The sequence below is a fragment of the Euprymna scolopes genome, chromosome 23 (genome assembly GCF_053919585.1).
Source record: "Euprymna scolopes isolate OS-2025 chromosome 23, ASM5391958v1, whole genome shotgun sequence".
NCBI classification, from domain to species: Eukaryota; Metazoa; Mollusca; class Cephalopoda; order Sepiida; family Sepiolidae; genus Euprymna; species Euprymna scolopes.
In genome coordinates this window covers 99,893,142-99,908,576 of record NC_136504.1, presented here as the reverse complement: position 1 = coordinate 99,908,576, position 15,435 = coordinate 99,893,142, and the positions used below count along the sequence as shown (strand labels likewise).

The 15,435-nt window shown below is 32.5% G+C and overlaps 1 protein-coding gene across 1 annotated transcript in view; it reads right to left on the bottom strand.

Moving 5' to 3' along the window:
• Window positions 1–15,435, bottom strand: part of LOC145246064 (protein KTI12 homolog) — a 63,813-nt gene that overhangs the window by 8,925 nt on the left and 39,453 nt on the right. Inside the window, exons 4-6 of the mRNA XM_080107906.1 lie at window positions 8,689–8,744; window positions 5,806–5,885; window positions 3,397–3,556 (exon numbers count right to left, since the gene is read on the bottom strand). Coding sequence (XP_079964032.1) covers window positions 3,397–3,556; window positions 5,806–5,885; window positions 8,689–8,744 — 296 coding nt within the window. The remainder of the gene's footprint in view (window positions 1–3,396; window positions 3,557–5,805; window positions 5,886–8,688; window positions 8,745–15,435) is intronic.

Below are 15,435 nucleotides of genomic sequence, written 5' to 3'. Positions count from 1 at the left end.
ATGATGCAAACAGCTGAACCGGCCAACATGGAAACCGTTGGAAAAAGGTATGATCCTATTTGATGTTTTTACATCCCACCATTTATCATGTATGTCGATTTAAAAGACACTCATGAATAGACGATCACGCGTAAACACATTTAAAAAAGAGATGTATTTAAACACTCATCTCTTCTCCATGATGATATAACATATGTCGTCTTGGTGTGGCTTATATACCATCGTATTCAAAGTAATAGTGCTTACAAAGAAAAAGTAGGAAATTTTGTGGAAAGTAATTATGGTTATTAATATCTGCACAGGTAAGTAACTACGATGAATGTATTTACGTATATTTTCGTGGGCGGGGGGGGGAGCATTAGAAATTGTTTTAGAGCAAAATATTTCACTTTGAACTAATATAAAAATAGTTTATTTTTTTGTGAAGTTTAAAAAAAAAAAAAAAGGGTCACTTATTTTAAGAAAATAATGTTTTTGTTTTTTTTTGTCATGTTCATTTCTTTGAATTTATATCACACATATCAAATTAAAAAAAGATCCTCTAAGTTTACGTTAGATTTAAAGTTGTGCATTAAAATTGCAAAAACTATTGCCTTCGTGATGTGTACTCTGTCTATTGCTTTTTTGTCAATCAATGCTTATGCAGGGTGATGCTGTATGGGAATGAAACTTGGCCAGTAAGAGTTGAGGACATACATTGCATAGAGAGAAATAATAATCATAGTGTTATGTGACGTTAAACCTGATGACATCAGAAGAAGATAGAATCTAGACGGTATAAAATGTGTGGAGAAACTTTGATGGTATGGCCATGTTACAAAACTTTGATGGTATGGACATGTTACAACAAATTTTGATGGTATGGACATGTTACAACAAACTTTGATGGTATGGACATGTTACAAGAAACTTTGATGGTATGGACATGTTACAACAAATTTTGATGGTATGGACATGTTACAACAAATTTTGATGGTATGGACATGTTACAACAAATTTTGATGGTATGGACATGTTACAACAAATTTTGATGGTATGGGCATGTTACAACAAATTTTGATGGTATGGGCATGTTACAAGAAACTTTGATGGTATGGGCATGTTACAAGAAACTTTGATGGTATGGACATGTTACAAGAAACTTTGATGGTATGGACATGTTACAAGAAACTTTGATGGTATGGACATGTTACAAGAAACTTTGATCGTATGGACATGTTATAAGAAACTTTGATGGTATGGACATGTTACAAGAAACTTTGATGGTATGGACATGTTACAACAAACTTTGATGGTATGGCTATGTTACAAGAACGGATAAGAATTCTTTGGTCAGTAAATGTAGAACAGTAGGTTCAATTCACAAAAAAAGGCCAAGGAAAACATAGGAGCAAGTGATAAGAATGGATGTGAGAGAAATACAGACCTGACCAGAGATAGGTTCATTTTAGAAGTTTATTTCTTAAAACCGTTCAACATACTCTATCATGTAAAATGGACGTTAAACAGAATATGATAATGAGGATGATGGATGACATGTTTCTATTTGCGTAAGCACAGACAAATTCTCAAAATACCATAGCTTTTGTTAGTTCCTTACATCAAGTGGCTTCAGGCCTTGTCTGGAGCGATTTCCATAATAAAAAATAAATACATAAAAATCTAGTAAGAACCTACAACGTAATGGTATAACTTTTTAATGGTATATAAATGTGACTAAAAACTAAATCCAAATTTTGGGGTAAACGCTACTAAAAAAAAAAAAAAGAAGTGCTTAATCTAACAATTTACAATTGTTTTTTCCCAGTATTGGAAAATCAATTGTAAAAGTGATTTTCTCCTGAAGGTTGAAGGTTCAATCCTCAGTCTGGGCAACCAAAAAATACATTTGCAAATTACTTAGGACCTCTATCCAGTCATGGCTGATGGAACAAGAGCACGCTACCCCCATGAAGCAAATAAAGGGTTCCGCTCGAAATTCCGTCCAAATTCCCAAGTTCGACAGAAACATTCCAGAGTTCGACAAGATACACCTGAAGAAGGTCAGAGGTTACATCGACCGAACCGTTGTGAAAATCACACTCAAGATGAGAACAGTAGTTCGATAAATAATAATACGTATAACCAAACCTCATCTCAAAAATTCAGAAACGTCAGGATCTGTTGAGGATGATTATTTTGCAATTAATTAATGCACTGGAATTAATTTAAAGTTGGAAAAAGATAACAATAAGAACACAAAGAAAAGAAGGTTATTATTTTGTTTATTTAACACCAAATCTCATGGACAGACAGACACGAGGGTCATGAGTCATGTAATAGATGCAGGACAGACGCTAGGTTAAGAGGTCAAGTGTCAAAAAGAAGAAAGAAGCCATTTATTGGAGAAACAGAGGGGGGAATCACTTTGGTAACATTTAAGTAGGTTGTAATAATTGTTTTAGAGAAAATATCGAGTTATCTCCCTTAAGCAAATACCCCCCCCCCTCCGAATGCTTAAAACAGACCCGGATGTAAAAATAGTTTACACAAAACAACTTACTAACAACCTCAGTTTCCATTGATTGAAAACAAAAGGAAATTGCAATACTTTTTCGAAACAGGATTTTTGTACAGTAAAGACATGCAGCTTCCTTTAAAAATAATGCGTTTAGAAAGATTCTGTCTTTTTTTATTTTTAACACGTCAATGCTTATCAAAACCACTCAAGGGCAATAATTGATAAATTTGTCAGATGGATGGTGATACAACAGGGTGAGCATTAGTAAATATGGTCGTAACTGGTCATAATTTGATTATTAAAGAGGATGACGTGACAGGTATTTGTTTACATTGGACTTGAAAATGGCCATATTGTAGAAGACTGGGAAGCAGTCCCATGGTACTGTTTTATAAACGAGTAGTACTAGTAAAGAAACCTCACTCGTGGAAGTTCCGCTTGGTTTTAGGTCCAAAGAGAGAGAAGGGGAAACTATTATAGCTGTCATATTTCCGTCAAGTTTTGAGTCAGTTTGTATAATATACCCAAATTTATTTTTAACTTTATTCATTGAATTCATTTTAATAAAAACATAATTGTATTTTGAGATGAAAGTTAAAAAAAAAAAAAAAACAATTCATAACAGGGTAAAATTAATATTGAATAAATAAACTAATAAATTTTATAACAAATCAAGTATTTTTTTAATATCACAGAAATTAATCAAGACTAATCAAATGCTTAAAAATAAAAATAAAAAATAAAATGCTTAAAAATAAAAAATCAACAATAAAATGCTTAAAAATCAAAAAAAAATAAAATAAAAATTAACTTAAAAATCAAAACGTTTTTTTCGTTGATTTATTCTTAAAACAACTCGAAAAGAAAAGAAAAGGAAGAAATCCTGCCTTGCTTACCGATTGTGTCGACATGTTCGGAGGAGGAGGTTTACGTAAAAATAACGCATCAGAAATCTGCTGGTAAGGCACCTCATCACCAACTTGGATCACAAAAAGTGGACTGTCCCATCGGGTTTGAGAGTTTGGACTTTCAAAACGCTGTGCCAATTCTTCAAGTCTAGAAAACAAAACAAAAAAATCTTTATTTTACGAAAATTAAATTCTGGTGCATCTTTGTTATTAGAGCAAAATTTGAAAATCGAAATATTGAATTTCAAGTAAAACCAATGACATCTATTTAATTGTTATGTTGCAGTAATGAAAATATACAAAAATTTAAATAAAAAAAATCCCAAAAAAACATGAGGTAGAAAATTAATTAATTATGAAAATAGTTTTCAAAGACAATTAGCAGAAATTGACTTTTGTAAATATTTTCTGAAAACTTGGAAATCTGAGGTCAATTTAGCAAAACTCAATTTTTGTTACTCATCTTTAAAAGCTACTTTCTTTAATATTTAAGTTTCTCCCTTATTTTTCATAATTTTTAGATATGTTCATTATTACGACATGATAATTAAGTAGACACCTTCGGTTTTACTTGAAATTCAATATTTCGATTTTCAAATTTCAATATTATAACAAACAAGCACCCAAATTCCTAACTAATGTTTTTTAAATCAGAGATACGAGTAGTTAATGTCCAAAAAAAAAGAAAGAAAAAAAAAAGATGAAATTGAGATGAATTTCCCAACCAGATGCGAGGGATAGTCCGTGTGTGTGTGCGCCAACCGTATTCACCCTAGAGGGTTGACTCAGCTTCTTCTAAAGGAACAAGTGTTAAGGGAAGATTAAATTCACAAGCGATCTCTAGTTGCATTCCAGTTAGGGGAGATGACCACATTATATTTTTGCAGTTCTTGTAAGGAGGAGTTGACATCCTCCTACATACAGCACCTGGTATAGTGACCAAGCTCAATGTTATTTAATTTTGGTGATCAAATAAGAACCAGTGTTAACATGATTGTGCTGTATGTACATGCGTGTGTACGTTTGTGAAGGGTAGAGCAAAAACATTTTTTCTGAAACAACTCCAATCAGTTTCAATTAAGAAAATCAAAATTTAAGAGAAACGCAGAGTGTGCATGGAGGGTAGAAGGAGACAGGAAGTCATTCTTTGATGAAAAGCAAAAGTCATCTAATTCCCCTACCATAAACATTTTCAGGGAGAACTATCATAAAAGGGAAAAGGAAGGCAATGCAAGAAGAGGAAGAGAGAAAAAAAAAGAACAAGAAAAGAGAAAGAAAAAGAAAGTTAAAGAGGGTAAAAAAGAGAAAAAGAAATAAAATCTGGCAAAATAGTGATGAAAAAAATAAGGAGGTAAGGTTCTAGCGATTTGACAGAAATCAGCTTTTTTTTTTTTTTTAATAAAAAGTGGAGAATTCATATCAAATCTCCAGATGTTCTTACAAGGAGTCTATTTTAATGTGTGCATTAAGCAATGAATCTTTTATTTAAAACAGATTGCTGAAAAATAAAATAAAATAAAAAAATCAGACTTCATCACTATCCCTGTCTTCTTACAATCATTGCATATTTTTTTTTTTTTACATGGACTGTAGAAAATATATCTTTAAATTCTATTCAATATTAGCATCAATGTTTTTGGTTTAATACTTTAATATTCTTCTAAGTGTTAATAATAAAAATTATTTTTTTTCCATGCATTGTAGAAAATATATCTCATATTAATGTCAATGTTTTTTTTTGTTTAATAATTTAATATTTTTCTAAAGCACTGATGATAAATAAAATTATAAAATCTTTGCCAGCTTCCAATCTTTGTAATTTTTTTAAAACTATCTTTGATTTACATTAAACATAAAATTGTCAGATTTTTTTTTTGCAGCTAATTTTTACTCGATACGACAAAGGCCATCAACTCCCCATATTTCCTCCTATAACAGACAACACGCTATGCAACATACAAATATCTGTGTGTGAGGTCGCCAAGCTAATCAAAGAACCTTGATTCCAGTAAAGCAACTGGCCCTGACGGCATTCCAGTTATAGTGCTGAAAGAGCTCCAACCAGAACTTGTCCCCATACTTACAAAACAAAGAGGTTTGACCAGTATTCCAACATACTTAGTTTAAAAAGTCAAATGGATAATATGCCTAACTGCTTGTAATTCAAAAAAAGGTTAATTTAAATTGTAGAGATAGTTGAATGATAAAAGAAATTTTTTTTTTTAATTGTGGAGATAATTGAATGATAAAAAAAATTAAAAAAAAAAAAAGATAAATTCTAATTTTTCCAGATTCTAAAAAGAGAAAAAAAAAAAAAAGAGAGATAGAAATTAAAATTGAACTTATTTCAAGTAAATTAACATTGTCATTAACATTTCAAATAATTGACAAACTTACATCTGTGTCAAGTATTGGTCATTGGGATCACAGTTTTGATTCCACTCTAAACACTGCTGGAGATTGGTGTCACAATGAACCTGGGAAACAAAGCAAAACATTAAAAGATATTGACTATTTGGTGCTTTTGTAGATTGGTCATCTTTAACATCAACGCATTTCAGGTGAAAACATTATTACATATTTACATGTCATGTTGAAATTAGTATAAATTTAAAAAATAACAAAAAATGATCCAGTAGATGATAGTAGTTTAAATAAAAAAAAAATCAGCCACAATTACATTATAATATAATCTGATTAAAAATTGCTGTACATATTTATTTAATCAAAATTATTGATTGCAGTTATCTCCCCCTGGATCTTGTGAACTCTCCAACATAAAAACATAGGATTGTTGTGAGGCCATATAAAGCATATTCACAACTTAGTAATAAAGAAAACCATTATACCAGTATATATATATATATATATAAAACTACATTATTTATTTAAAGCAAAATAAAACAAGGGGGTTAAGTTTGTACACTGGTGCAATAATTTGGTAGTCACGTAAGGACGTGTGATTGTGCTTGTACATGTTGACCTCTGTAAAAGTGTGCATAAATAGAGGTTATAGTTCATATTTTACACGAGCAATATATAGCTTAAATATAACAGTTTTGGATTGTTCATACTGTATTAGCTCTACGTGTAAGCATCTTACAGGTAACAAAGTTCATACAAAAAGTATGCAAGCCTTACCTCACACGATGATGCGTGTTTATGGAGCCTGCATATTTTTATGTGTGCACTGCTTGATGCCAAGCAAAAAAGAGAAAGAAGAAGGAAAACGGAAGGCTATGCCAGAGGTCAGAGGAAATGCACGTGTATCAATAAGTCATGTCATGTTTGCGCATGCTCCACTCCGTGCGTGTGTGTGTGCTAATGCGCACAGCTTGCTCCGTGTCTGCGTGTTTGATCTAGACAAAGCGAATTTGGAAGGTATAAACGGTTCACTATAGGATAAAACTCTATAAATTGCTAAACTAAATAATTGTTATTTTTACTATTAATTATTTTTCTACTGCATCATTTTTTTTTCAATTTTTGGAATATATACTAATTTCGACATGACACATAAGTACATAATAATGTTTTCACCTGAAAAGCATTGGTTTAAAAAGTCAGTAGTCTACACAAGCACCGACTATTTCAATAAAAAGAAGATTATGGCTTGGTAGTAAGGTAAAACGACAACTATTTAAAACGTCTTTTATTGAATATCAGATCAAAATGTCTTTTATTGAATATCAGATCAAAATGTAAGAAAAAGAAAAGAGGGTTGAACGAAAAACATGGCTGCATTTTTATTTTCACTTTATGAGGGTTGTGGACATGTGTTGCATGGGGAGAAATAATACAAGAATAATATGATGGATTTGTAATGCGAGTCTGAAAGAAAGGCTTACATCTGAAGTGGACAGTATAGGGAGATGTGTGTGGAACAGGAGTCATAGATGTTATGGCCACATTAAATGAGAGTTCTTTGGTTAGTAGATGCAGTTAAGATAGTAGGTTCAGTTCACAAGGAAAGTTGAAGGAAAAGATGGATAAGTAAAGTCCTGGCCAGAGATAAATTAGTTTGGAAGTCATTTTCTAAAAAGCCGTTCAACTATGAGACTGCAATTCCGAATTTGCTTCAAAAAGGTTATGGGTTAGACAATTGATTTACCATAACTTTGGCTGAATCCAACAATATCATTCATTTTATTTTGTGATACTATTGGTGCCCCCCCCTCCCGGCTAAATTGTTGGGAAGTGGGATAGAAAGATAAAAAGAAAGGAGAAATGGGTCTATCGGAAGAACAATTGATAGGAAGTTGTTCACCAAAATATACAAAAGGAAGCTGAATAGGATTGTTAATCAAGATATCATGTACAAAAGACCAGACAATAAAGGTAGATATATTTAGCATCAGTTTATGGTAGTAATGAGTTTTACGACAGTTTATCACAGTTAGGAACAGTTTACAGACAGTCTTGGTTTGCAACAGTTGACGACAATTAGAGTTGAAGAGAGTTTCTAGTTAGACATAGTTGAACACAGTTATTGTTTTTGTTGCATGGCATTCACCCGGGTGGGGGGGTGGGGGTCTATCTTCCTCTGAAGGAGAAAGTGTCAAAGGAATATTAGATTTATAGATAGTTCCCAGTCGCCTGTTGAACGCAGCTTGCAGCAAATCAGGACGGCTTTAGAGGGTTGAGATGAATCGATCAACAGACTGGCGAACATAGCCTGAACAGAACACTATGATGCGGATCTTAAGGTTTAAAGGGTTGATGGTGCCACACAGACACACACCCAAATTGCAACTGATATTTATAGGAAGTGTTGCTTTCAGAGTTTTCTTTTGTGTTTTGTTTTATTTTATTTTTATACTTGTGAATGCATGCGCACCCCACTCGACAGCCACCAATGTGGATGGGAGACGATGACTTAGCCAGAAGAGAAAAGGAAGGAGAAAAAAAACTATGGAAATAGCGTTGAGGTCGATGATCATTGTCAAGTGGGGTAACATGGTATCACATTTCAAACAAGTTTGTTTTCTAAGATATGCTGGACTTTTATTGGACTAAGATAATTGTTGTATTTCTGCTGTGTTTAAAAGACTGACAACACGCTGATATATGAAAATATAACAATATATCTTTATTGTTGGTGACGAGTACAGACGGGAATTCAGCAGATTGATTCTTCTCAGGCCTAAATCATCAACCAACTCTGATATCCATTTTGTGTTGTTATTATGTAATCATTAGTGACCAGGTTAAACACCCCTATTGGGAAGGCTGCTGGAATGCATAGGTACTATTGTTAAAAGTGCAAAAGGTTATACTTACGACACAATGTGGAGTTGGCGTAGATTTTGCCACACAATATAATTCGTATCTGAAGCCTTAAACAGAAAGAAAAAACATTTTTTTAGAGTTAATCAAGTAACATTTGGTTTTGTTTCCGATTTATACACAAAGTACAAATTATTCAATAATAAAAAATTACACTGATTTAAATGTTTCCTCTGGAGTATATGATCGGCTTGGATTAGATCTGTTCTCTACTTGCTGGAATGTAACAGTTGCTTCTGTTGCCTACAGATTATTCCATGGTTCTTGACCCACCACAATGCTTAAATACCACCCTGTGTTGCGGTTGAACAGACCAAACCTGCAACAATATACATTCACATTATATCCTCTGCATAATCGCACTGGTGTTAGTTCAGAGATGTATCGGCAATGCCCTTGTGTTCTGCAGTCCTGAACGTGCTGCCTCAGAATTGTGTGAAAGAACATGTATCACTATCGCATTTTTGGTGTCCTATATTGGCTATCATGATGTTCCTAAGTTTTATGCATTCTTTAATTAGCTAAGTAGCCTCTGTCTATTGCTAACGGTTTTATGATCATGGCTTAATAAAAAAAAAAAAAAAAAAAAATGTAAAATTCTCCCACAATCAAATTTAATTTTAGATTTTACTTAAAGTAACATATAGTTACTACAGCATCAGCAAAATCTGTAATATTGATTCTTCTTTGTTATATTAGCAAAAATCGAAATATTGAATTTTAAGTAAAACCAATGGTATTTACTTAATTGTCATGTCACAGTAATGAACATATCCAAAAATTATGAAAAACGATAAGGTAGAAAATTAATTATTAATGAAAATAGTTTTCGAAAACAATTAGCGAAAATTGAGTTTTGCAAAAAAAAAAAAAAAAAAAAAAAAAAACAGTGTTTCAATTGTAACAAAAAGGGAGATAAATATTTTCTGAAAACTGAAAATCTGTGGCTAATTTAGCAAACCTAATTTTCGTTTGGAAAACTTTTCATTAATAATTAATTTTCTAGCTTATCGTTTTTTTTGTAATTTTGGGGATATTTTCATCACTGTGACATGACAAGTAAGTAGATACCACTGATTTTTACTTGAAATTCAATATTTTGATTTTCGAATACCGCTATTATAACGAAGAAGAACCGTAATATTGCATTTCAGTTTCAATATTTATTATATATAAATAGCCATTCCTTTACACATTATTTTTTTTTTAAATTTCAATTCACTCCAAACAAGGCATATTGCCCCTGAGATGTAAAGGGGCTACTATAAATTAGGAACCAGATTTATAAGGTCATCTTAAGTGGGGAGTTGTGTGGCAAGATGCTTGTTCACATTACATTTAAATTCCTGCATATCGGTGCATTTTGAGAAACAAGAAGCAGGCAGCAAATTCCAAAGGCACACGGGTTCAAGAAAAGAAGCATCTGGGGACCTCTTAAGTGAAAGGATGAGATTTTGCTGATTGTCAGGTTGGTCAGGGCTCTTTACGTTGAGGGGTCACAAGTGAAGCAGGTTTGTCAGAGTCCATTCCATTGAAATACTTGTTTAACAAGCACAGGGGTGCAACTTTGTGGTGATGGGATGGGAAGATAGATAGTGTTAGCTATATTAAGTTAGAGACTCTTTTTTAGATCGAATGCAATCGTCAACAACACCAAGATTATCCCTGTGATAGGATCACATATAAATTAAACCTGGGCCTGGGGTTGCCATATACACAAATAAAACTATGAAAAAAAAAAATGACACTAAACAAATATAAAAACTGAAATATCATTATTGGCAAGAATCCTTTGATATCCAACATGTCGGACCCAGTTGATATCCTGCAAATGTTGGTTCTTTTAATTTCAAGTAACAGAACACAACAGACCAAATATCATTATCATATATGGTTTAACATCTGCTGGCATGCGTTGGGTGGCTTTTAGAAATTCACTTCCAAACTAACCTATCTCTGACCAGGTTTTTATTTATCCCTCTTTCTCTCTAATCCATCTTTAGCGTATCATTTCCTCTCATATTTTCCTTGACCTTCACTTGCCAACTGAGCCTGCAATCTCAACTATTCTTTCTACATCTACCAACTCCAAAACTCTTATCCATTCTGTCAACGTTACCAAACCAACAAAGTTTTCCGTTCTGCATACTTCTCCCTATACTGTCGATATTTAATCTTTCTCTGAGGTGATCAGATCTAAACCTGCCTTTGATTCGCATTACACATCCATCATATCAAATCATTTCTCTCTATGCAACACGTCGTAAACCCTCACTGGCCAGATTTCATTTCTATACATCATCACACTCCATCAATAGACATTGATAATGCTCTGCTATAAAATTTATCAAACTTCCAGCAAGTGCACTTTGAATGTTGAAAGCCTGTGAGGAAAGGTCAGAGAGTAGAAAGTGGATATTGGGGTTACTTTCAATAGCCTTGTAACTCTCGCTTCCTTTAGTCCTCATATTTCAGGAATGATGTTTCTGACAAAGGGGGAAGACTTGCTGTTTTCTGGGGGTGGAATCTATTCAGCTAACACTTATTGTTTGCTAGTTTTGTTTGTTTTTTTTACCTTAAAGTAGTATTTTTTAACTCCTTATATCAAGTGGCTTCATGCCTTGTCTGAAGCGATTTCCATTAAAAAAAAAATTAAAATTAAAAAAAAAAAAAAAAACTGAAGTTTGTCGATCAACTACAGGTAAATAAATATGATCTGCACAAACCAAAGACCATGCATTGGAATAGATAAATTAGACTAGTGACAGAATGATTTAATAAAAGCAACTCACACACAGAGACTCCTTTAATCTGGTGGCCTGGCTTATTAATGAAGATAAATGCAATAGTATAGTTAACAGCAGTGTATTAGTTAAACACCTGCAATTCTGTAGATTAAGAAATAACTGTTATCAATGAGGAAAACTTCAGGCAGACAAGACAGTCTTGAGGCACGACTTTCATGAACTTTATGCAGCAATTCAACTCGCCTAATAAACAAATTTTTCACAAGAAAATTATGAAGGGCAGATAACTCTACTTACTTCTGATTTTAAAACATTTAAATATGCATTCTATATAAAAGGATCGATGAAAATACACCCTGAAACTTATGCAAGACATATTGTTATGATCTTGCAGGCTGATAATAATCAAAACAAACACAGTGGTATAGTTAACAAAACGTCTATTCAGAAAAGTACAGTAGCAGCCATAATATAAGGAACGGAAACAACAAAGACATAAATATGATTAGCAATGAAATTTTTACTGAATAAAGATTAGGTTGTAATGCATGAATATTATACAAAGTTACACAATTTTACATTTTCTTAAAAATAAAGATTAAACAGAACAAAGGAAATAATTCAATGAATTTATCGCAAAAATCAGCAATATTATCCTCCCATTAATCTTCCAATAACCTCTGTAGATGATCCTGATTTTTCAGATTTCTTTTCTGAGCCCTTTCTCCAATTATCTTCCAAACATTTTCTACTTGATTCAGGTTGGGACCTTGGGTTGATCACTTCATTATAGCGATTCCTTCTTCAAATAAAGCCATAACTTCCTGAATGCCTTGTTGAAATGTACATGGTTCTGCATGAAAATAGGAGATTCACAAAGAATATGGTGTAATCTTGATATCACATGATGCTGAAAAGGCCTTCTGTAAATTTCAGCGTGGATATTGCCATATATGCAAATGATTGGGCCAACTCTTGCAGATGAAATCATTCCCTGCACCATCACATTGCCAATAAACTTACTGTTATTCTTGACACACTGAGAAGACAATCTTTCATCTGTTCTGTGGCATACATAAATTTTGCCATCAGAATAAAATATATTAAACTTGGACTCATCACTGAAATGAACTGTATCCCTTTGTGCATCAATCCAAAGAACATGTTCTCTTGCATACTCCAGGCATACCTTTTGGTTTTGCTTCAAAATGAGAGGCTTTGAAGCTGGAATACAAGCATGAACTCTCGCATCTTTTAAATTGCTAGCAATCGTTGTCCTTCAAATCTTATTATTTATCTCTTCAATAAATTTACGAGCAATTGATGTAGCAATTTCAAAAAGTTTTTTGTAGACATTCTAACAATTTTTTTACTTTATTTTTGCAATGGTTTTAAAGGTTTGGCAGTTTTTGGTTTTGCATCAAATAATTGCACGATGAACGACATGAGTAGGCTTATGAACAATATCAAAAATTACTTTAATTGATTTTCTTGATAGTTAGCGATAATGAGTTGTTTGTTTTCAAAGAAAGAACTTTATGGGTAGAATTTGCCATGTTGTTTAAAAATAAAGTCCTGATAATAAATTAACTTAGACTTATTGTTGAAAATCTCTAGAGTTTTTTAACAATGTAAATTACAAATTTATGAAAATTATTAACATCGTTTGTAAACTTTTGTCCAGTCACTTATTTCCTTTGTTCTATTACATCTTTATTTAAAAAAAAAAAAGTTTTTATTTTATTAGTCACAACCTTGTGTACAATTGTTTCAGCCTCCAGTGTTAGCATATAACTGATCACAGGAAAACTTTTAAAACATTGATTTTTTTTTCTAATGCGCTGATGAAGCCAAAGTTTGTGCAAATTATAATTTGATGCTGATATCCTGATATGCCAACACTGGTGTCTGAAACAATTGTACGCAATGTTGCGGCTAACAAAAGAAAAACTTTCCAAAAATGAGTAAATACTTGTGTATCTATCCCTATTAACGTAGTATCTTTAAAGAAAATATTTATAGCTCTAGTTTTGCACTATTGAGCTATCTAAATAATAGCTTTATGTTATTCATATGTAATCACTGTCTAATGTACTAAAGTTACATATAAACATTGACTGTGGATGCTGGTGTCAGGAGTTCAATCCTAATCCATGTTGATGGCAGCTGAAAGCTAGAAAGTTTGGTTTGGTTATTTCACTTTACGGCATATCAAGCCTTTTCGGGTTATTTAATGCAGGATCCATTGTTATTGTTATTTTGGAAACAGTTTTTATGCTTCAAGTTCTTTATATCTTCAAATATTTATTTGTAGAGTTTGGTTTGGTTGTTTTATGGCATATCAACCCTTTCCGGGTTATTTTATGCCGAATCTGGTTATTTTGGAAATAGTATTAGTGTTGAAACCAGTTATTTTGTAGAATGTTTTTATTCTTCAAGCTCTTTGTATCTTCAATCATTGGTTTGTAGTGTTTGGTTTGGTTGTTTTACATTGGATTTTATCGTTTTTGTTCCCTGCCCTGCAGAACATGAATGAGTTTTGCAATGGGAAAGGGGGGAAAAAGGTTACTCTATTAATGTTTGGTACATTTTAAGTTAGGAAACCAGTCAGGAAGTCAGGAAGATAGAAAGAGGGAATTGGAAGAAGGAAAAGGGGGAAAAGGTGTGTGGGTTTTTTTTTTTTGTTTGTTTTGTTTTTTTTTGATTTTGTAGAACATAATTAAGTTTTGCAAAAAGAAATAGAAAAACAAAAAAACATCAATGTTAGGTGCATTTCGTCTCAGGAAGCCAATATCTTCAGACAGCCTGATCTGGTAGCACAAGTGAAAGCTAGAAACATGCAAGCCCATGGGTATACATTTTATGCATGTAATAATATTTAATAATAAAAATAAATATATACATCCATTAAAAAATAAAGGACGACTCATTCATATGTATGTGTGTGAATAACAAAAAGAGCTTATAGCTCTTTAAAAAACCGCTAAGATAGCAGAAAAAATAAATAACAGCGTTTTGATGTTAATATCACTAAAAAAAAAACGCTAACAACAAAGCTATATATATATATGAATGGAAATGTATAAAAAAGAATACGAAAAGTATAAAAGCTTATAACTTTTCTTTATTCGTTTTCAATTGGTGACGTGCAGGAATACAAAATAATATTATGAAAAAAAATTTTAAAACTTTTTTTACAAGTACATAATTTTCGACCGATCCCTCAGTCTTCATCGGTGTAGTGAAAGTATGAGCATGCACGGGGAAAAGAGGTTGGTTGGTTGTTTTTGTTTTACGGCATATCAACCCTTTTCGGGTTATTTAATGCCGAATCCAAAGATTTTGAAGAAAAAATTTTTAATAGAATATATTTGTTGTTTTCAAGTCGGTTTCTATTTAACCCATAGTTGGAACCCTAACAGGTACTACCACTCCGGGTCAGAGTGGACCTGGGAGCAATGGTAATTAAAGGGTGGCTCCACACTCCCCAAAGCCCGCAAGCTAGGGCCTCATCACTGGATATAGTTTATGGTCATATCCAGGACCCCCATTGAAGGACTTTTACCCTCTGCAGGGGGGCAGTCGGTGTATTCTAATGCCCCACCGACAGGGCCGGGGAAAAGAGGAATGGAAAAAGCATATATATATATATATATATATATATATAATATAATATTTATATATATATTTCACCTTATAACAATAATAAGATGTCAGCACTTATCAAGGCCTAAAGACTACCCATGAATAGGATTTAAATGAGTTTTAAGTGGATGGCAAAATATCACTGTAATAATGGTCGTGATTGGCCAAATTTGATGAAGAAAGCAGTCAACAAGAATTTGTGTACATTTAAAAAAACATATTTAAAATTTTATAATTCATGTATTACACTCTAATCTTTATTTGGTAAAAGTTTTATTACTAGTAATGCATTAATTTTTAAGTTATGCAATAATTTTTAAGTAATGCATTTGTTGTTTCGGTTCTATTA